At 40.9% G+C, this 24,308-nt stretch overlaps 2 protein-coding genes across 4 annotated transcripts in view; one reads left to right on the top strand and one right to left on the bottom strand.

The window, feature by feature from the left end:
- Positions 1 to 644: 644 nt before the first annotated feature.
- On the bottom strand, positions 645 to 4,943 carry snrpg (small nuclear ribonucleoprotein polypeptide G). Its single transcript, NM_001200913.1, is given in 4 exon segments — positions 645 to 874; positions 2,531 to 2,655; positions 4,607 to 4,629; positions 4,825 to 4,943. Coding segments are annotated over 4 exon segments (231 nt in total). The 5' UTR covers positions 4,857 to 4,943; the 3' UTR covers positions 645 to 823.
- An 11,058-nt stretch (positions 4,944 to 16,001) lies between these two features.
- Positions 16,002 to 24,308, top strand: part of LOC108274551 (zinc finger protein 431) — a 68,363-nt gene continuing 60,056 nt past the window's right edge. The window contains exons 1-5 of one of the 3 annotated variants that reach the window (XM_047159951.2): positions 16,242 to 16,525; positions 18,595 to 18,671; positions 21,210 to 21,306; positions 21,462 to 21,551; positions 21,657 to 21,928. In XM_047159951.2, the coding sequence (XP_047015907.2) occupies positions 18,609 to 18,671; positions 21,210 to 21,306; positions 21,462 to 21,551; positions 21,657 to 21,928 (522 nt within the window). In that variant the 5' untranslated portion in view covers positions 16,242 to 16,525; positions 18,595 to 18,608. Of the gene's footprint in view, positions 16,526 to 18,594; positions 18,672 to 21,209; positions 21,307 to 21,461; positions 21,552 to 21,656; positions 21,929 to 24,308 lie in introns of all 3 variants that reach the window. The other 2 variants (XM_053685948.1, XM_053685947.1) reach the window with 2 other exon arrangements.

Below are 24,308 nucleotides of genomic sequence, written 5' to 3'. Positions count from 1 at the left end.
CCCATAAAGGAAACACACTGGTATAGAGCGCGATAAGGAGAGGGATGATCGTTTATGGCTCGGTTGAGTTCGGACCCATGCACACAAAAGTTGTGAGGACAAGTAAAAGAACATCACGTCGTTCGGTACACTAGCAGTCAAAAAAAAAAATTCACATTTTAAAAGAATAATAAAGTCATCAAAACTCTGGAGTAACTTTGGGGGAATTAGCAGTCGGGGGATATTTATGATGTTTATTTATTTGGGTTTGAGGAAATTAAGGTATTTATTTTGGGGTTTTGGGGTGTGATGTTTTGTTTGTTCGGATAAAAACCACGTTTTACTGCTGCCCGTGTTCATCAAGTGCTTCTACAGACAGCTGAAATCTGCCACTGGTAACGAAACCCAGGAGATCGGCACAGGATGGAAGCCAAATGCAGTTCACTGCCCAGGAACGTTGGGGTGGGTCCAGAGCCGACACCGTCCAGCTGGAGGAGGATCACATGTCCGCGTGTGCGGACTCAGGAACCCGGGTGCTCCAGTTCGGGTTTGAGGCAATTACAGATCGGGGGAGTATTCTATTTGGTTTTGAGGTAATTAACAAGCAGGGTGCTTGGCCCCCTAATGACAATTCGACAATCACCCAATAATAAAAACCCCTTCATGATCACAGATTATCCACCATTTATTCATCTGAACAGCACACAGTTCTAAACGTTACATATAAAAAAAAAAAATTATAAAAAAATCATTCATTCATCGTAGAGTTTGACATCCACCTAGTTCTTTATTCACAAAGCAAGCTCTCACACGAGGAGGAGGAGTAACGACGAAGGAAAGGCCATCATACTCGCTCAAGAGCCTCCAGCATGATAATACTGTTTCCTCTTATGACCTGCAAGTGAAAAGAACAGAGCAGAGATCAGGAAAACGTCCAAATAAATTCACGTTGCTTTAGGCAAGTCACCATACTGATCAACTAGTAGACCATCTAAAACATGACACCGTGATAATCCGATACCAGGTCAGTCATCGCTGCTGAACAGATACCCAGCGTTTCTGAGCAGCACAGGCATGCTCACGTAGCTGTACAGAGTATGGTACTATCTGTGTTCAATTCTTACTGAAGGCAATAATTATTCATATTTGTTTTGACCACAAACATCTAGTGGGCCATTAAATGCAGAATTAATATGCACAGTCCTCTGTGGCATATTAAACCCAACCGGAAATAAAAACACCACCCGTTTTTATACGGCGTGGACGGGGACGCCTCCTCCACCAGCACGTCTAGTGTTCTTATTACCAATCTGTAGGGCAGAGATACCCTTAAAGTACACTTCAAACAGGAAGGAAGCTACTGAAGAAAATCTATTTCAGACATTTGACCTTGCCGTGACCTTGTCCCAGTTTGGATCCATTCCAAAAGTTAATCTTCTGGTTACCACGGTAACGGCACGGAAATCCTCCAAACGTCCCGACCAATCTTTCGACATGTCGCACTAACGAGATTTTCGGACGGACAAAACCGAAAACCAGGGGTCGACGGGTGAGCGGTATTCGGCCGATATCCGCCATCGTCCCGACTATCGGAATCCGCGCTTGAACTTGTTTCCATGGCGATAAAAGCGGTTTAGGTTATGTATGAGCATATCTGATGCGACCATGATGAGCACAAAAAGCAGGAAGATGTCCTTGAAGACCTGATTTAAGAGAGCTGTGGGTGAAGTCGTGGTCATGTCTTGTTATGTATGATGAACAGAACATGCTCGCGGTGAAGCGGTCCTAGTACTTTTAGATTTTCAGCATACACACCGCCGGTCAAAAGTTTTGGGACACCCGACTGAAATGTTTCTGATGTTAAAAAGCTTTTGATCCGAAGGTGTGTGATTAAACGTGTGAAATCGGTGTCGTAGACAAAAACATAATCGTGCCGATGTTTTCATTTCCTTCATTAGAAAACTAACATTTTATCTACAAAAAATCTTTTATTTAAACGGACGTCTCGGAGCGAAATGTTCCGAAAAGCAGCCGATGAGAGTCCGGCGTCGGTGTGAACTCCTTTAATACTGTTCAAAAATCATCTCGGGGAAATTCCTCGAGAAATCGGACGAGAAAACGCCAAGAATACATTTCTGGAAATTCCTAGGTGGAAAGCGTGTCTACTTTGAAGATGCTAAAATACTAAATTATATTTTTTTAATCTATTTTGGATTTTTTTTTTTTATCACAACATAATTCCCACAGTTCCATTTTCCAAGAAAATCATGAGAATTATGAATTATACGATACATCACCGTACAGCCGTTTTCTTAATTCACACCCGTTTTGGTTTTGTTAATAAGTAAGTTTAGATCGAGGAAAAACAATCCTGGATGGTGAAATTTGAATCGTTTCGTGTAATATTTGTTTAATATGACCGCTTTTGCATTCTTTGAAGGACGTTAATGATTGTGGAGTCGACTGTAGTTACCGAGACATTTTAGAGGGAGGAAAAATAAAACAAAAAACCCCAAAATAAAAACAAACAAAACAAATCAAGACGACTGACCACCATGCCAATAGGGTTCTGCTGTCCACCAGCGGAGATTTCAATGGAGTCGTCCACCACCAGGTTCATAAACGGATCAAACCCTCGCAGGATGCCTTGGACGTGGCGACCGCCATTCAGCTTCACTGAAGAGTTTTACAAAGAAAGAGAAGGAACTAAACAGGTTTTTCGTACAACATTTATTATAACTAAATAGCAGGATGACATTCATTAATGAATCACATACGTATTAGTGCACTCTCACTCACACACACACCTTATCCTGAGCCTGTAGGTAAACATTTTGAAACGGAAGTAAATATGAACGCTGACTGGATCTTTAATAAGTCAGTCCCTCCGGGATTTAGTGATTTTAACGCAGAAATTAACGCAAAATCAAGGAAACGCTGCGAAACTCGCAAGAGCTTGCAATTGGTCGAAATGACCGTAGATTTGGGCTGACGTGACGTCATCACAACCTGCATTCAGCCAAAGTCGTCTTCGGTTCACGTTCGTCGAACGAGTACAGCTAAAAGGTCTCGTTTACCAAACATCACTGTGCAAAACAATTTTCTACAAAAAGGCAAAATTGTACCGCAAATTGTGAAGAAAAACAAACAAACAAAAAAAAAACCAACCCAGCAGCAAAATGAAGCATTTTTGGCCACAACAATCACGCGCACAAAAAACCCTGCACGGACTGAATAAAGGCAGCGTGTTAATTATAATTAGTTTTTTTTTTTAAATTCTCAGTTTACCCTGTCTTACATGCGTGTGTACACACACACACACACACACACACACACCCCGAACCGTCAACTCCATTCATTAAATACAAACAAACTACACATTAACACCTACAATCATCATTTTTTTTCTTCTTTCTTCCTGTCAATTTCTCTACTGATTTTCTCTCTCCCTCACTGTAGCACGAGCACTTGTTTCCCAATAGAATAAAATCAAGTAAAGAAAGAAAGGCGGTGTCAGCCGTCTCTGATGGAATAGAAGGATCCCACGCTTTTGGATTTCTTTCGTTTGTATTCTGCGGAAATTTGTGCTCAAGATGCAATGGTCATTTTTTCCCCCCTTCCTAGAGCAAATCATTTAAACACATGTAGAATAAGATCCTTTTGTGAAACCTGGTTTCATTTCATATTAATGGCATTAACTAAAGAGATATTAATTATGATGGGGGCGGGGGGGGGGAATGATTGTTTTAGATGAAATTCCTTCGGTATGTAATGACAGTAGATAAATGCAACTCCCATGCAGTGAATAATGTGAATCGATGAGCAGTGGTAGTGACGGCCGGCTGAAAAACTCCATCATCCAGTAAGCCAGCACATCCCCGTTAAGATGCACTTGATGAGGTTTTTTATTTTTTATGATGAATAGATGAACATCTGATCTGATGATCGAATTGCCAGTCTAGACGACCAGATACGGGACGTAGAAACCTACAGCAGACTTTTAACAAAAGGAGATGATGTTACTTTGGGCAGGTCACACCCGAGCTGAGCGACAATGATTAGGAGAGAATCGATGATGGAAAAAACACTCGACATGGAGATATATATATGTATATATACACACAATGTTTGTTTACAGCCTGTACGGGATTCGCAGAGTTTTTTGTGAGGCCAAGAAAGAGAGTTTTTGTGCTGAAAACAACTTGAAATAGGCGAAATTGTCTTTCGCAGTGATGTCATATTCGATGCGCGTGAATCAAAGGGGGATTTGGTCGAACGCGCGCTGTGATGACGTCACTCGAATCGGTTGAGGTTGGACACCGAAAACGATGAACCGAATTCACTTCTTCTTGCTTAGACATTAAGAATACTCAATGGCGCAATCATCCTGAATGTACGGGAGAAGAAAATCCACGTTTAAACATTGTTTATCACAGAATCCACAGGAACTTTACTGCTCAACTGGCTCTTTAGGAACAGAAAATCCATCACCAGGAGACCTCCATCAAGTTCATCTGAGGCCCAGCACCATGATCTACTCAATTAGCACTCTGTGCAAATATAAAAACACCCCCTAAACATTCAACTGTCCATTTGAGATTGAAATAATATTAAAGCAGATACTCACGCGACAGCTTCTTGTCCATAAACCTGACGAAAGAGAGAAAGCAAAAATTAACTCCAACATTTCCACCACTTTAATATTTCTGTTTTCTGAGTCGAGCCCAGGAGATTAACAAGCTAATCGTTTATTCAAAACAACAACGGTTCTGGTTCTGCTCGCAGATAACCCATGAAGCGAACTGAAGCCACCGAGAACTCTCTCTCTCACACACACACACTTACTTCTTTAACTCTGGAGGATGTGCTTTACTCATGTTTATTTGTTTTATTTAGTTATTTTTCCCTCTTAAATGAAGACGGAAATAAATCGCAAGAAATGCGTTTCGCGAAAGAAAACAAAAGGGAAACACGCGGGTAAAGGCGGAAGTGCGGCGCTTCGCGGGGGAAATAACGTGAGCAGCAGCGCCACCTGGCGTCGTGGAGGTTGAACTTTACTGTTTACGGTGCTTGACAGGGGCTCGCTTTCAGCTTTAGGAGGCGCTAAGCGTCTAAAATCCTTGTTATCTGTGTTTGCATGTGTTTTCTGTGTTTGCACTTGTTTTCTGTGTTTGCATGTGTTTTCTGTGTTTACACCTGTTTTCTGTGTTTGCACTTGTTTTCTGTGTCTGCACCTGTTTTCTGTGTCTGCATCCTCCAACCAGTAAAAGCCACAGAAAACGCCCCTTCAACTTGAAATTTCAACCCGTCAGCTTGGGGTAGTCTTCTCCATAGCTTCTCCTACATACCTGCCGCATTCCCCGATTTAGGACTATGTTTTACCAAATACATCAATGCCCGAGTGAGATCCGCCATCTTGCGGTGCTACAACAACAGCACTTTACATTTTTAACACACAATTACTATTGTAGTTTCACACTGTAATTGAATAATAGAAAAATAATAAACAAACCCTTAATAACCTCCACTTTTTTTTTTTTTTTGCACAGGCAAATCAGATGCAGTGTCTATTAAATATTACATTTCATCGATCAAGTGGATTTTTCAATGTAATAAAGCAGGTGTCTGAAGGTGTTTGCAAATGTTCAGTCCGGTAGAGAAAGTCTATTAACGTGCACACAATTACAGGCATATTTTTGTCCCACTGTGTCAAATATTCAAATACTATACTATGCTCATCTATATCAGAGTTACACCAGAAACTTAGCTTTACAACATACACCGATCAGCCATAACATTAAAACCACCTGCTTAATATCATGTAGATCCTCTTTGTGCCACTACAACCCATTGACCCAATGAGACATGGACTCCACAAGACCTCTGAAGGTTTGTTGTGGATGCTGCAAATTGTACTATCCGGTGTCGCCCAGAAGACAGTCTTTTGAGTCTGGGTCCTCTCAAGGTTTCTTCCTTATGTCGTCTCAGAGAGTTCTTGCTCTCCACTTTCACCTCGGGCTTTTCTATTAGGGATTTAAATCTCCATCCATTCATTTCTACCTTCTGACACTCAGAAAATTGACTTGAATTGAATCTAATTATTGCTCTGCCATATTGGTTTCCCTGGTTGCATTAATAAACTCCAAACCTGTGTGTTGTGTGACACAACCTGGCTGTTTCTACTAATTAAAGCAAAAGCCTTAAGAGTCCCAAGTCTGTACAATCCTTTAGGAACTACAACAAATAAACAAAGACATTAAATGCATGACATGTATTTTAATGCACTGTATTTATAAATATGCCACAACTAATAAAATATTTGGATGATAACCGCTTCACAACGTTTACAGTAAAGTAAGAGCACTTTTATTTTCAGATCTGCAAACAACACACAGAAGAAGAAGAAGAAAAAACTTAATATTAATATTAAAAATAATAACCTGGAAAGACCTTTGTAATATCACAGTCTAAAACTGGATTTAAAGAGAAGCAAATTAGTAAATGAATCACATGTAAATGAATCACTTGAATATGAATCTCATGAATATGAATCACATGTAAATGAATCATACATAAATGAATCACATGTAAATGAATCACATGAATATGAATCTCATGAAAATGAATAACATGTATATGAATCATATGTAAATGAATCACATGTAAATGAATCACATGAATATGAATCTCATGAAAATGAATAACATGTAAATGAACCATATGAAAATGAATAAATAAAGACAAGAAGAAAAAAAAAGGTAACTGAGGTCCATCATCATATCTGAAAAGTAACTTTATATACCAGATTACACATAAACATAAACATATCAGCAGGAAATTCTCCCTTCTTTACGCTAACCTTCCCCAACAAGAATAAAAAGGCTTTGAAACAGTTTTATTCTTTAGTTCTAGCTAAATATATTTTTTACGTATCCAGTACCTACAAGTAATTATATTAAATATAATAAATAACCATTACGTATTGAATAAGAACTATTATAATATAAAAAGTAAATACATATAATCCATGCACATTCATTCATACATACAGATTAACGAACACCTTCACCAACATTTTATAAGACAGAAGTTCTGTTTAAGGATTATAATATAATTAACGCAATACAAACACACTACACATCAAAATTGTTGCGTTTATAGCCGTGCATGTATTCTTATCGAATGAGATCGTTGAAAGCATATACATGGGAGCATCGATCTTTTGGAAAGCCATCTGTTCGAAGAGAGAAAAACAAAAAAACATCAATCAGTCCTTCATTTCTGAATGCAGTTTCGTGATGCATTCATCTTAACTTTCAACCTTCAATAGAAGGTAACAGAACGTGCCTCCTACTTCTACTGTAAATCATTTATACAATACAGTGTACCGACACAGTGAGCCTTGATGAAGCTAAATTTAACCTAGTCTTTACGTCCCAAACACACTTTCTTTATGCAAGACCTGATAACCGCAATTCACCAGGAAGTGGAACTTTTAAAAAGCTCTTCATACATCTTGCTGTATAAATATAGAGTTCTTTCATGACCAAAATACACTAACAAAACTTCTCAAAATATATTAATCGATCAAAATATAAACGCTGGATTCCTCCTAACAAGATCGCTTTCAGTCAGAGCACAATTATATTAAAAAAAATAAATAAAAATAAACACTAAACTGGTGGCATTAGAGTAGGTGCATTATACGATAAGGTACTGATTTATAGAGTATTTTTTCCCTCTTTAGTTGTGTACTGTAACGCTTGATTAATAGTGTAAGCATTGATTTACTGTACTGTGCGAAAGTCTTAGGCACCCTCATTTTTTCATGCAATTTTTTTTCTTAGATGTTTATTTTATTTTTTTTTCTGACTTCTGCATTATAGCCAGTTACAGATTTGATATTTTCAAACTTTTTTGAACAGCAAAAATAAAGTGACAGAAACATGTATGTCAGTAATATATTAGGTAGATTACATAATAGACCACTTTTCAAACAAAAGAGAAAAAAAAAAAAGAAGAAAAGAATGCTGGCTGAACAGAAACAAGTTCTCCAGGAGAACTGTGGCAGATTCTCCAAAGATCCTTCTCCTTATAAATCTGGATGAAGTGAACCCGAGTCTGCTGATGCATTTTTAAGGCAAGGGGTTCTTAGGTTCTCATGAAACGCTGTTGAGTTTAGTGGAAAATGTTTAATTGTTTAATGTATAATAATGTTAATTATTTATATTTTTATAACATTCGCTCTCAAGCACTCTCTCTCACACACACACAACATAACTGTTGCACACCTATATTTACCAGATTTTTTTTTTTTTTTTTTTTTGATAAACCTGTGTTTCATTTGCAATTGTTTGATATCCATAAGCGCAGAGTAAAATAAAGACAATTTCACACAGCCTTCTTTGAGCCCCGACTGGAGTATCGAGAGCATAAATGAACATGCTTTTCAGAAGGTCGACATTTCTGTATTATAAATTCTTTACTAAAATATCGTGAGATACTGGATTTTTGATTTCCGTGAGCTGTAAGTCGTAATCATCGAGAATAAAACCAAAAAAGCCTTGAAATATTTCTAATGAATATTTCATGAATTTAGCTCCACTTTTAGAACTTTTCCGCTAATATATATATATATATATATATATATATATATATATATATATATATATATATATATATATATATAGATGCACTTGTATGTACACACACACACACCAAAAGTATAAGTCATTGTGAAGTTTTGCTACTGGTGAATACTAGTGATGTTATCAAGCCTTTATATTCTCTATTTGATCGCACAGATTCTGAATCTTTGCCATGGTCTTCGCCGGTTGCCATTTGCCTGACCTGTTTGGGTTTGTGACTACGCTCTTTTCTTCTGAGCAATCCTGTAAGTCACTCTGGATAAGGGCGTCGGCCAAATGACAAACGTAAATGTAATACAAATGAAAATTCCTTTATATCCGTCTTCCATACAGGTCACTGGAAAGTGAAAAAGCGCTCTGTGTCTTATAGGTGACTTCATGATTTGTGGTATAACAAACTATCAGATCATATCGATGTGCACGTGGTGCTGGCGATGCCTCTCTGACTCTAAACATTCACTGTTACCCTTTGCTTTGTCTCTATAACTTTTGAAAAACATACTGTATGCGCCAATTTTAGACCGTCAAAACCCATGTACGGTTTGATCCACAAGAAACGTTGCTGTGTTTATTGTAAGAAGAGTTCTCAAAAATGCTTGGAAAAAGACCCCCCCCCCATTATTGTGAAATAATATTTAGATGTATAAAGTGGGGCGCACGGTGGCTTAGTGGTTAGCACTCACAGCTCCAGGGTCGGGGGTTCGAGTCCCACCGTGGCCCTGTGTGTGTGGAGTTTGCATGTTCTCCCCGTGCTGTGGGGGTTTCCTCCGGGTACTCCGGTTTCCTCCCCCAGTCCAAAGACATGCATGGTAGGCTGATTGGCATGTCCAAAGTGTATGAATGGGTGTGTGAGTGTGTGTGTGATTGTGCCCTGCGATGGATTGGAACCCTGTCCAGGGTGTACCCCGCCTTGTGCCCCATGCTCCCTGGGATAGGCTCCCCGAAAAGGATAAGCGGAATAGAAGATGGATGGATAGATGTATACAGTGCTGAGGTATTGTTCTGGATCTCAGTTACTCACCTTAGTAGTAGCAGAGGAAATTGAGCTTCTCGTTGCAGTCTCTGTTTTCCCAAACATGCTTCTTGGTGTTGCGAGCGCCACAGCGGTAAGGTGGAGCCGGGCATGAGGGCAGTGAGACCAGATCGCCCAATGGATCCTTGTTCACCAAGAGCCATTTTCCATCCAGGAAGCGCAGGCCAGTCCACACACTGTCTGTTTGGGTTTGATTGCTCTCCATTTCAGCCAACTGTTGTGTCTCAGAGGACAGGGAAGCCAGGCCAGTGTAGCTCATTCTGCAGTAATGAAGAGCTTCTTCCCATGTCTTTTTCTCCTTTACCAAGACTAAAGTCTTGTAACAATAAAAAGGCAGAACACGTCCACAGAAATTATCGTTCCAGCCACTTGATGTTATCTCAGCACAGTTCTCATTGTCATTATTGTTATCAGGCTGGGACACTTTCCAATTGAAGAAAAAACTTTGTTCTCCATCGTTCCACAGCCAGATGTCTGAATCATTTTTGCTTCTATACATCCCAATCCAGCCTGAAACAAATTCTCTTCCAAGATTTATAACCCTCTGGTTTTCCTCATGTGTAGTGATGACGGCAAGATTCGAATTGTTTTGTTTGCAGCGTTTCTGAGCATCAATCCAAGTCAGTTCCATGGGAAAGTACATATATTCTCTTGTAAGACCTGCAGCCATTCCAATAAGGACCGCCAGAAGAGAAAAATAAAAGCATGGCGACATCTCTGCTGCTGCACTGTTTGAGCTCTGTAGAACGTTCACCGTCAGGTTTGTCACCAACTCAGACAATGACCTTCACGTCTACTTGACACTTGTTTATTGGATGTTTCTTGATGCAATATAGAAGAAAGGAAAGAACATAATTTACACAGGTTTTACCTAAAATTACCATAAACAAATTGATGAGGCTTGGAGGAAAAAGGAAGATCCACAAACAAGCAAGGGCTTACTCATTTACATGTCAAGGCACAATCCGAACAACACACACTGGTCACATAGCAAACCACCAAAGATGGTTGACAATCTTGATGTGTTTATTGTTGTAATCTTTAAATGACAGAAAAGGTAATTGCTGGTGAAAGTCATGTGATAAGTGACGATAGCTGAAAGGTTTTAAGCTCTCGCTCATGTTTCTCATGGCTACTTCCACTTCAAGACTTTTTTGTTTCTTTCTTCCAGCTTAGTTGTTACTCATTCAAATACATCGCTTGAGTTGCGATGTTTAAACGTTTAAGTGGTTGCTAATCACGCAACAGTTACACAATGACCAAGTAGCTCAGAATGTGAAGGCTCGGGGATACGTTCTTAGAAAATGTACTTAAAGGAATCTCAGACTACTTAAATCCTGGAGATGACGTTAGAGCAGACAGAGGCGTCAGAATAAAGAGATTTACTGTTGTGATGTTGACGTTGTTGACGTTGTTGACGATGTTGACGTTGACTAAACAAGGGTTTACAACTCATTGATGAACAGGGAACTCCGCTGGCTTCCTGTAGCCGCACACATCAAATTCAAGGCTTTGATGCTCACGTACAAGACCTTGCCTGGAACAGCAGCACCCTACCTCGACACTCTCCTTGAGGTTTATGTTCCCTTATGCAACCTGCGATTGGTTACCGACTGACGCCTGGTAGTGCCTACTCAGCGTAGGCATGAGGTCCCTTTCCTGAAAAATTACCATCCCTCAGTGATGGAATGAACTTCCGACCTCAATCTGGACCGCAGGATTTGTCACCATCTTCAAAAAGTGGCCATTTACAATGTCCAGAACCATTTCCGTCTTCTATGGCAGTCCAGAAAGACCAGGAGTTATTCCCCCCGTGAACTCAAGATAACAAAAGATGTTTTCCTCGAGATCAGAACTTATTTCTCTCATGATATCGAAACAAATGATTAAGCTTTTTTTTTTTCTCTCCCTCTCTCATTCTGTCGAGCCCCACACGATTTTATGGAGACACTAGAGATCCTGATCCTCTCTGTTCTCCTGACCTGCCTGATCTGTTTCGGATGTCCTACCTCTGGATGGAGCTCTCATCTACCCCAATTAAAGATTGCTGGGACTACGGCTGCTTCTAAGGCCAAACAGACTTCATATAAATCCATAATAAACTTTTTCACACCATCCGTTGTTACCCAGATGAGGACGGGTTCCCTTCTGAGTCGGGTTCCTCTTGAGGTTTCTTCCTCTTAAAACATCTTAGGGAGTTTTTCCTCGCCACCGTCGCCACTCAGTGGCTTGCTCAGTTGGGATAAATTTGCTCCTTTAATATCTGTATACCGTGTTGATATTTCTGTAAAGCTGCTTTGAGACAATGTCTATTGTAAAAAGCGCTATACAAATAAAATTGAATTGAATACATGCTGTACAGTACAGTATGGATGAACGTGTCTGTTTTTACTTTAATCAGCGAGTGCTGCAAGAGCTAAGTAAGAGCCGGTGCAGTGCTAGAGCTTCTGTTTTCATTAATGCTAAAATCATGGGTTTGATTTTGCATAACCAAATGAATGTGGAAGAGGGCAGGTAGCATTTTCCTTTAAATGCGTAGGTGCCCCTGGACATAAGCATAAGCAGCAGTTTGAAAAGAAGCACAAAAATATAGAGGACACAGTATATACACAGTCAGTGACCACTTTATTTGGAACAGTTGGGATGTCCTGGGATTTTCACAGACAACAGTCTCTAGAGTTTACACAGAATGGTGCCAGAAATAAGCACTCTTTCCAACCCCATTCCAAGCTGAAACAAAAGCGCATAAGAATTTTAGTCCGTGATAAACTATCGCAAATCCACAGACTACTGAACCTTATTTACACTACTAACTTCGGCCTCTGGATTGTTCTTTTGGGATCTAAATCTACATGAGGCAGGGACACGGGAAGTGCGGTGAGAATGCTGCAGCATTTCAGGACTCCTTTAACTGCAAATGCTAAAATTTTTAAAATAATAATAATAATAATAATAATAATAATAATAATAAATGAACAAACTTTAAAATGGAATACTGAATATGGAATAAATGGAGTATTTTGTTGTTGTTGAGTATTTCAGTGTCAGGGCCAGGACTCGGGTCAATAGCTCGAGAGTCAGATGCTGTAGCAGTGAACCACAGGCAAATACAGAAAAGAAAAAAACAAACAAAACAAAACAAGGAACAAAAGGTTATCCACACAGTTCAGGTGGTAAATCCAAAGAAATAATTGCACAGAAAATTCACAGTGCAAAATATCCTCAAACAGTTTCTTCAAGAGAAAAGACAAAAATCACAAAAGGATTTTACTGTAACAACAAGCAAGGAAAAAACAGAGTTACTTACACAGGTGATGTAAAGCTCAAATCTAATTGGAAGGCCCGTTTCATCGTGGAGCAATGGGAAAAGAAATCGGCATACTGGTCGAAGAAAAAAAAGCGCTCACTTTATCACCCCGTGAATGATCGCGCCCGGTGTGAATAGCTCCATAGAGATCTACTGTTTCAATTCAAGAGCGTCATCACGTCGTACTTTCACGTCACTTCATCGCGCACAGTGTGAAAGGCCCTCAAGGCTGTGTCCCCACCAAAGCGTTTTTAGCCCGCGGAAAACGCCTGGCCGTCTTCAGAAAACACCCAGCTGGGGGCGCTTGAGAGTTCTTTAGAGGTGCAATGTTTTTTCAGCGGAGACAGTTTGGTTGCTAGGATACAGAATATCCAAAAGTAATGTGTTACTAGTGTCTGATTTCGCAGACAGTTTGTTTTTGTCAACAATTCCTACACACAAGGTAAAGTACTTGCTCAAGCCCTTACATTGGATGAAGGGTTGGCTGAAGCACGTAGAAAGAGAGAACGGACCCGCCGGTCTATGGGGGTTCGTGAGATTTTGTGGGCGGTTGGTCAGTGTGGTATTTGTCCCACCCCTCCTCCACTGTGATTGGACAGCAGGGTAAGATGTGCTGCGTTTTACCCCAAGTTGGACATTTTTCAACTCTCGGTGACCAGAAAAACAACAACAACGTTTTTTTAAATACACGCCGCTCCCCTTGCAAACAACTGAAAAATATGCAGGCCTCAGGAAAAAGCGCTTTGGTGGACACGGCCTAAGGCTGCATCCGAATATCCCTTCTACCCTACTACACAGTAGGCGAAAAGCAGTACACCAAAGTAGTAGTACATCCAAATTCTCAGTATTCATAAAACAGTAGGTGAGAAATACCCGGATGACCTCCTGCTTCCACTGAGATTCTGCAGTATGGAACCTCTGGACCCTGTGGATACCGTGCTATCCCATAATGCAACAGGACTGGCACGGAAGAGCTGTCAGAATATAGTACGTCCAGATTGTTTTCATGCTTAACACTTATACTGATCAGTACATACTGTATCAATGGCTGAGCAGAGGGTATTGAGTCGAATGCAGTAGGTACCGTCACAGTATGCGATTTCGGACACAACCTAAGAAACAGGGGAAATGAAATGAGACACGGGTGGTAGCAATGACACAATTAACAGACAGAGGGAAAACGCATGGGGGAACAATGGGAGCCTCTAGCGGCCAAACCTCAATATAACAAGTCCACAGTTCTCACAAGTCCAACTACAGAGTGCAGTTCAGATCTCTCACCAACTCAGACTTGATTTACATGACATTTACGTTCATTTACTTGGAAGGTGCCTTTATTCCAAGAAAATAAAGAACGCAATCCACACAAGTTTTACATAAAATTCATGTAAACAAATCGAAGAGACTTGGAGGAAAAACAACAACAACAACAACAAAAGAGTCACAACTAAGCAAGGGTTTACTGATTTACCTGTTAATACTCAGTCATGCTACAAACACAGACCCGTGATTAAACAATCTAACTACACATGATACTTTAAGAACTTACTTACTTCATGGCTGCTTATACTATCAGGCTGGTTCTTCAAATCTGCCCCTTCATGGTCTACTGTCCCTCGGAGTTTTAGAGTTATCCTCCAACCTCAAACTCATCATTTTTTACTTCACTTTTTTTTTTTTTTACTAGAAAAGTTCAGAGACACAGGGTTTGTAGCTGTCAGAAAGTAATCAAACTTTATTGAAACAATAAAGTGAGACATTCTGCAGAAAGTCTGAATTAAACACGCACAAACATGCCTTTATTATATACTTTTCTGAAACAGTAAACTTATCTCGTAGGCGGGGGATTAACCTCTTCTTTCTAAAAAACAAACCAGTCTCCATCGCCTTAATGAATTATTCATGTCTATATGATATCTTACATTTGCGGCGCATGCACGGTCAATTCTATTTTCTTAAAGGTTTTATTAGGACAAGGTTAATTTTATGCAGCGCATGCGCCTTGCGTCTGATTTGCTGAAAGGTTTTATCAGGTTTTTACCCTGCCCCAAAATTCACCTTTCTACCTTTATGATTTTCTGGCTTTAGTCCCAGCCTGGTACACTTCATCCTGGAAGTCTGATCTGTTATTTCGACACTGCTTGTTATTTGCAAGCTTAAAGGGCTTTGATCTGGAAACACAGTTCTGGTGAATGTCTAATTGCTCATTTATTGCCATGGAGTGAAGCTGCTGTAGACAAAACACACGGTTCTTCGAACTGAATTCACTCAGGAAATACAGAGGTGCTGAAAAACACCTGCTGTGCAGTACAACATAGACGTCTTCTAGCTCAGTAGAAGGTGTTTTATGGTTTTAGATTATGCTTCTGAACATTGATTACACATATAGATTATTTTAACTAATATAGCATGTTAACTAATATTGATTATTAGATTATGCTTCTAAGTAATCATCCCAGATGTTAGTTACACATATTGAGTGCACTTTATCAATATATTCTATATCTGAGGAGTAAAATGCGAAATGAAGCGTGCTGTGAGGCGTGTTGTGCCCTGTTATTGTATTATAATCAGACCCTGGCTCCATACACCGCTAAAAGCAAAATACATAGCTAGTCTGCAGTATTTGTTGTGGAAAATGATCCATCCATCCAACCATCTTCTATACCGCTTATCTTTCAGGGTCACGGGGAACCTGGAGCCTATCCCAGGAGGCATGAGGAGAAGACATGGACACGCCCTGGACACGCTCGTGGCAAATTATATCTCGGTTTAAATATCATTAACAGCTGGAATTGAATTAAATATCATTAAAAGCATCACATAAATGTACATAGTGGTGCCACATCTGTTTTAAATAAATGTTCATGAGATAAATCTACACTGAGGGAGTCGGTGGACTTGAGAACCACTGGAATAGACTACCTGAAATCTGGCCCCAGACTCCAGCCCAGATGTTGGCAGTAACGAGACCAGATGTTGATTCTCCAAACACTAGACATTCCCAAGAGGAGGAGGAGGAGGAGGGGGAGAAGAAGAAGGACTGCAGCGCTGTCTGAATGATTTAATCTTCTCTACAGGGAAATATTTATGACAGGCTCTGAGCGAGTTAGAAATAATAATAATAATAATAATAATAATAATAATAATAATAATAATAATAATAATAAGCTCGTCACTGTGTACACTTGACTCGGTTGGTAGGTGTTGACTCGGTTTTGTTTTCAAGCCCGAGTTAAGTGACACGGAGACCCACTTGCTGACCTGCTCAGGTAACTCGGACTCCTTATTGATATAGTAAATTAAACAATGGAGTGACTCTACATCCTGTTCAGTGCACTTAACATCAAACGAGACGCCATTTTAGGAGTTTTCGGTGTGACGTAGTCGTTTTGTGCCTGACCACAACAATAAGATTATTATTATTATTATTATTATTATTATTATTATTCCATTCACACCTCAGCGCTGTTGAATTCTCCATTCTGATTGGTCAAAAGGGGTTGATTAATTTGCTCCGACAGTAGCGCTGAGTGTACTTCCGGCTGCACATCACAGGTTTGTTTATGCTAATGCGCGCGTTCTAATACGTTCTCGTTTCTATAGTAACGACTAGGACGTCACAGAATCGTAAAAAGACTAATAATAAACAGCTTGATATAATGAACGTTCAGATATGGCGAGGTTTTCTGTCAGGAGATGTTAAACAAACATTTATGGAAGGAGTCTCCAGTGTCAGCGCTTTCTAACAACCCAAGCTGTAATGTCAAATTTCTGGGATTGATGGGCTTTCTAGTTTCTTGGTAACATGTATGATTTAATATCATGAGAGAAGGGGCGGGGGCGGTGGAGTGAGGGTCCGGTGAGGGATCTACAATTTTATAGCTGCTATGACGTAAGTCAGCCAGCCCAAAGGAACACATGTCACACCCATCTCCATCTCACTCCGCTGGCTTCCTCAGATTCAAGGCCTTGTCTGGAACAGCCTCACTCCCTGCCCACCTCAACACTCTCCTTGAGGTTTACGTTCCCTCACGCAATCTGCGATCGATTAACGACCGATGCTTATTAGTGTCTACTCAACGTGGCTCAAGGTCCCTTTCCAGAACCTTCAAACTGACCGTCCGTCAGTGGTGGAATGAACTTCCAACCTCAATCCGGACCGCAGAATCTGTCACTATTTTCAAAAACAAACTAAAGACCCACCTCTTCCGTGAACACTTAACTAACCCCTAACTTGTCAAACCCCCATTATTTAAAAAATAAAAAAATAATAAAAATAAAATAAAATTACACTGGCACTTACACCTCTACTCTGCGTACTTTGCTTCTCTAGAACTTCATTAAAGATCTTGTATTGTAGCACTACTTGTATTGTTCTCCGCTTGACATGTCGCTGTGCTTGTATTTCCTCATTTGGATGACAGCGTCTGCAATAAATGAATAAATATAAATGTAAAATGTGAGTCATAAAAGGAAGTAACTTGTTTGACATACCCATAAACACGACATGAAGCAGACGTGTCGTTCTTTAATAAATAACGAATGTAATCGCTGGAGAACTGCTGCGGTATAGATTTCTGCGATTATACGTCCGCTTCGTATCAGGCCACATCACCTCACCTCACCTCACCTCAGCCCGTCGTTTATTATTTTCCTACAGCAGCGTGCCCCTCAAGTGAACCGCTAGCTGATGAATTACCTTGGCTAAGATGGCCCTCGTGTGTTGCTGAATATCGAATTAATTTATACTCACTAGTATGCTATCATGGTTGGTCTATTTAATTCCGTACTTATTCGTAGTCTAAATATCTTTATTTAACATTTTATGTATTTAGGATTCAAAACAATAATAGGAATTGTTTGGATGATTAGCCTAAGTGTTGTGTTAGATCTCCAGCTGAACTTGCTGGTCATACCGAAGAAAAGATGCAAAAGTTTAATTTGATAACATTATATTTCAGAAGAATTGATTTATAAAAATCTTGAAAAACAAAACAAAACACAACCTTGTATACTGTACCAGTCAGGAGTTGTATCACTCAGGAGTTAGAGTTAGGGTGCATGGGTCTGGTTGGCGTGAGAACCAGGCTTCGGCTTGTATGTCGTGTCCCGTTTATTCATTTATTGTAATCATTATTATCAGCATTAATCACTGCTGTCAGTTGCATGACTTCATGGTAATCCTTATGGTATGTGTTCGCTTTCAGGTTCCGTGTGCTGCGTCCTATTTATTTCAGCGCATGACTTTTTGTGGTTGTGGCAAAATCTGTCTTTCTGTGCATCGGCAAATGTTTAACAAATTTCAGGTTTATGTATTCGAGTGTGGCCACTGCATCCTAGCCAACTAAGATTTTAATTCCCTATAAACAAATCTTGTAACTGTAACAGACATTAGCAGCGAACAGAGTGACAGGTGGTGCATCAACACAAGTAGAGATTTACGTTCGGAAACATGAACAGCTCACGGTTACCGTGGTTTCCATGTTTACTACCAGTTATCATTTACTTTGTGTGTTCTGTCTATATCTGCTCAGTTGAGTGATCGTACTTTCTAAATGAAATTTTCATGGTTAAGTGTGTTGATTTACAAAAGGTCCTGTTTATATCTTAGCTTCTGTTTCCAGAATCACTTCTTGTAATGGAATCGGCAGAGGTTTCTTCCCAAAAAACTCCATACCCTCCTTGTCCTGCTCATTCACAGGTAATGGATTTAATAATGTTTTCATTTTAAAGCTTTGTACATTTGATAGATATCAGAACACTAAAGACCTAAAATAAGGAAATCAGAATCGACCGAGCCAAGCACGTTACGCTTATGTGATACTGATGTTTTCCTCGTCGCGATAATCGATTTAATCCTCCAGAACCATTAGCCTAAAAAAGATGGGGAAATAAGCATTTGCACCACTTCTGTTTTGAGAAGAGAAGGGCGTACAAAATTGACCACTTGTTCAACCAGGAAGTGATTTTGCTGTATTGTGCCGTAAAGCATTAAAAAAAACACCAACAATCTAACAACATAATCCTTTTACAGTGCAGCTCAAAAAGAAAAAAAAACAAAACCGTGTATTTTATCCCCATCTAATTATCATCACCATTAACATTATTTGTGTTAAATTTGACACTTCTTTGTAGGCCTATTTAATCTTTGTCCCTTTTTTCCCCCTCTCTTTTAACCGAAAACCAAAAGAGCCATTTTGACCATTTTTGTCCAAATATTTTTGGTGGCATCCCTAATAAATATAGTAAACCGATGTTAAATATATACTTTGTCTAATATTAGCTAAGTTAAACATGCACTGATATATTGTATTTTATATTAATAAACTTAAATCATTCCCCATTTACCTTTACAGAAAGTACACATGTCGATTGTTTTGTTTTATTTTGGAGAAAAAGACTGCTCATTGCCGTATTTTTGAGTGATCACTCGTACTAGGGTTGCCTTTCCTGCTCAGGGGAGCCTCTATTCTTGGAGCACTCCAGTTCCAGAGAGCACTAAACTTTTTGCTGCTCTGGGGTAAGCCGTATATTTTCGAGTCTTTTCCCTTAACAATGAAAATTCAGAATGCTGCTGAATGGGTAGCATTTATTCCAGTCAGTTTTACTTACACAGACAAAAGCAAAAGAAAAACATGCGTGCTAGCGGATTAAAGAACCGGGAGGGATACTAGCTTTCTCTGCGAATCGCACCCACCCACAGCCTCAACCCCACCTTGTGCCAATAACTTCCAACCAGGACCTTTAGTGATGCATGATGCTGTATTTGCAGTAAAAACCTTCTGACCGAGTTGGTAAGTTATGAATGACAAAGGGCCCTGGTGGTTATCCGAGAGTCATAGAACCACCAGGATAACCAAACTCACCATAAGACTGTTGTGAAAGATGCTCAGAGTTGACTGCTAAACTCGGCCCACTGGGAGGGTTGATATTATTGCTGTAAAACCAGAAGAACTTTCATGGTGTTGCCCAGGTAGTAGCAACACCGACATCATGGAGCAGAACATCTCTTAATAAGGGCCATGAGGAGAAGATGGTCTTTGTAGAGTGGAACACCACAGTAGGGGCTGGACGTCCTGCCTGTCTATAGGCCAAGGTGCTGATGTCCACCACTTGGTCTGTCTTTGATTAGACAAGGGAGATCCTTGAGTCTTACCTATAAAACAAATAAAATGTGGGTCTGAGGGTCAGACTGTCTGTTGTCTGCTCCAAATAGCACCATGGTGCACATACCAGACACCGAAGGAAATGCTTTGCTATTCATTCTATGGGCCTATGGGACCCTAGAGAGAGTACAGCGGAGCAATCCAAAGTACAGTGGTGCACTTAGATGGCAGCTAGCTACCATTCCCTGGTGAAAAGTCTAAATCCTAACATTCAGTTTATGTACCATGTTTACCAGATGAGGTAAGCACCATTCGCAGAACTTCCACTCAAGCACATACAAGGTCTATATACTAGGGGCTCTTGTTGGGTTGTAGTCATCAGCCTGACTGAGGGTCAAAGCTTACTGTCCATTTGGGATCTCTGCTCTGGGAGGAAGCTTCCAGGCTGTTCTGACCACTAATGAGATTAAAAGACATCTGTTACTCTCAAAGTCTTGCCAGCCATCCTGGCGGCCATATGCAAGACTGTGGCTTAGTTACTGAATCCTGGGGAACGATTAGCTTGGGAACGATGAGCAGGGAGAGGAAGACTGTTGTAAAAGGAATAGTGAGATCAGGGCCTGCCTCAGGGAATAGATGAGGGCACTTGGATGCCTACCAGAAGTCTGAGAATATGGTCCCCTCCTGGGTAGTGCAGGGCCTCTGGTAGGTATTTAAACATTGATCCAGACTGTTGCGTCCTTAAGTCTCCATGTGAATTGCCCATTTGGCTATGCTGGGTTTGTGATTCTGAAACCTGTACCTTCCTGTCTAGGACTGTCTGGGGTAGTACACAACACAGATTCAGCAAGGCACCCATCAGCAAGAATGGATTGTGCCAACCATACCCAGAGACACTTTTATAAATCAAGTTAGCAAAGTCACCCCAAACCCTGTCTGACTGGCTTTCTGTACTTTACCGCTGAGAAATATGCTTTGGTGTGTACACACTTTCGTTCCTGGGCTTGCAAGCTATCCGGCTAATCACACACAAATTCTAATATGTGCAGTTGTATCATGAAGTGTGAAAGAAAATCAAAAGCTGCTTTCAGACTTTGGTTACTAAACAAGTATTATTGTTTTTTGATCATTAGCTTTGTGATGTCACAACAGAGACTTGCACGACTTCAGACTCTGTGGACTATCGGAACCCTGTAAAAAAGGAAGAACCTGAAGATGAAGGCTATCTCTGTAAGGCAACATTAGCTGTTTAGTCCAACTAATTTAGTCCAGTAATTTGTGAATGAACCAGTTCCACACCACTCACTTTTTCTCCATTTTCTGTTTTGTATTTCTTATTTTTACTTGAGATGACTGTTTATGAAATTCAGATTATGGAATTTTAGGTGACGGGACATCAAGCCACGTGGGATTAATCATCACTGTCGACCAGAAGACAGTAAAAGAGGAAGAACCAGAAAATGATGAGTTTCTCTGTAAGACATGTTCCAGGGTTACATAACATTGTTGGCAATTATTCTGTCTGTTTAAGCTAAATTTGTGACTGCACAATTAACGTTTTTTGCATCCTCCCTTTCCAGACTGTGAGGACTGCAGATCCTACTTCACCAACAAGTGTGAGGTTCATGGTCCTGCTCTTTTTATCTTTGATACCCCTGTTCCCATGGGGATTGATGACCGAGCCAGACAAACCCTTCCACCCGGTCTAGAGGTTGGAAAGAGTGACATTCCTGATGCAGGCCTCGGGGTGTTCAATAAGGGGGAGTCTATTCCACTTGGTGCACACTTTGGCCCCTGTGAAGGAGACCTGGTGGACAGAGAGGAAGCCATGAATAGTGGCTACTCTTGGGTGGTGAGTTAGTTTCTTAAAACAATAACCCTCCAGGGTCCGGGGTTCAATTCCCGCCGGGGCCATGTGTGTGCGGAGTTTGCATGTTCTCCCCGTGCTGCGGGGGTTTCCTCCGGGTACTCCGGTTTCCTCCCCCAGTCCAAAGACATGCATGGTAGGCTGATTGGCATGTCCAAAGTGTCCGTAGTGTATGAATGAGTGTGTGAGTGTGTATGTGATTGTGCCCTGCGATGGACTGGCACCCTGTCCAGGGTGTACCCCGCCTTGTGCCCCATGCTCCCTGGGATAGGCTCCAGGTTCCCCCGCAACCTTGAAAAAGGATTAATAACGGTAGAAGATGGATGGATTATAAATGTCTAAAGTATGGCATTATCTAAGACTGTCAGACATTTAGTACAGATGAACCAATGAATGTGTCCGCTTCTCTTCCCTTTTCAGATGACCCCTTAACTGTTCAGATAATATCATTATAATTTTAATCACCCCTAGGAAACACTAACAGTGGGATGTACACCGATCAGCCATAATATTAAGACCACTGACAGGTGGCGTGAATCACATTGATTGTCTTGTTATCTTATTACAGTGGCACCTGTCAAGGATGAGAACAGTCAGTTCTCGAAGTTGATGTGTTGGAAGCAGGGAAAACGGGCAAGCATAAGGATCTGAGCAACTTTGATAAGGGCCAAATTGTGACGGCTAGACGACTGGATCAGAGCATCTCCAAAATGGCAGGTTTTGTCGGGTTTTCCTGGTATGCAGTGCTTAGTACCTACCAAAAGTGGTCCATTGAAGGACAATGGGGTCATTGGTTGGGCTGGGCTCTTCCTAAAGTCTACCACCATCTCCACTGTTTTCACAGCGTTGAACTCCATGTTGTTCTGATTGCACCAGGTCAACAGATGGTCAATCTCCCACCTGAAGGCAGACTCATCCCCCTCAGAGATGAGCCCAATGAGGTTGGTGTCGTCTGCAAACTTCAGTAGTTTGATGGACTGGTGACTGGAGGTGAAGCTGGTGGTGTAAAGGCAAAAGAGTTGAGGAGAAAGAACACAGCCTTGGGGGGAACCAGACTTCCTGTCTGACAGGATGCAAGACTGGGAAAACATGTGTATGATCCACCTGCAGGTGGAATCAGGCACACTCAGCTGGGAGACCTTGTCCTGTAGCAGAGCCAGGATGATTGTGTTAAAAGCAGAGCTGAAATCCACAAATTGGATCCTGGCGTAGGTTCCTCAGGATTTCAGGTGCTGGAGGATGAAGTGGAGGACCATGTTAACTGTGTCATCTACAGACCTGTAGGCAAACTGCAGGGGGTCCAGGAGAGGGTCTGTGATGGATTTGAGGTGGGACAGCACCATGCTCTCAAAGGACCTCATTAACACAGATGTCAGAGCGACAGGCCTGTTTTTTGGGGGACGGGATGATAGTAGAGGTCTTGAAGCCGGCTGGCACATGGCATATCTCCAGTGAGGTGTTAGATGTCTGTAAACATCAAAAGTGCTTACAATGGGCATGTGAGCATCAGAACTGGACCATGGAGCAGTGGAAGAAGGTGGCCTAGTCTGATGAATCATGCTTTCTTTTACATCATGTGCATGGCCAGGTGTGTGTCTGTCACTTACCTGGGGAAGAGAGGGCACCAGGATGCTCTATGGGAAGAAGGCGAGCCGGGCAATGTTCTGCTGGGAACCTTGGATATTACATCAATACGTTCCACCTATCTAAACATTTTTGCAGACCATTGTTGCACACCCCTTCATGCCAACAGAAGCCCCTAATATCAATGGTCTCTTTCAGCAGGATAATCCACCCTGCCACACTGCAAAAATTGTTCAGGAACGGTTTGAGGAACATGACGAAGTACTAGATGGCATCCAAATTCCCCAGATCTCAATCCGATCGATCGTCTGTGGAACCTTTTGGGCAAACAAGTCTGATCCATGGAGGCTCGACCTCGCAACTTACAGGACTTAAACGATCTGCTGCTAATGTCTTGGTGCCAGATACCACAGCACACCTTCAGAGGTCTTGTGCAGTCCATGCATTGACTGGTCAGAGCTGTTTTGGTAGTACAAGGGGGACCTACATAATATTAGGCAGGCAGTTTTAATGATATGTCTGATCGATGTATATCGGCTATGTGATCAGTCAGGATACCTTGTATTGATTGATAGTTGTATTGTATTGATTTTCTATGACCCTTCCCTCTAAGGCAGATGTATTTCCCCATGAACGTAGGAAAACAAAAATACATCTTCCTTTTACAAATTGCTGGTCTAATGTCCCTCCTGAAATGATGAATGGTTTCTGACCATCGCAGGAGAGCAAACAAACAAACAGCATTTTAAATCACTGTCCAATTATAATTACTATCAGAATT

Source organism: Ictalurus punctatus, chromosome 14, assembly GCF_001660625.3.
Source record: "Ictalurus punctatus breed USDA103 chromosome 14, Coco_2.0, whole genome shotgun sequence".
Taxonomy (NCBI): Eukaryota; Metazoa; Chordata; class Actinopteri; order Siluriformes; family Ictaluridae; genus Ictalurus; species Ictalurus punctatus.
Note: the sequence above shows the minus strand (reverse complement) of the source record. Positions and strands in the feature narration are given on the sequence as shown.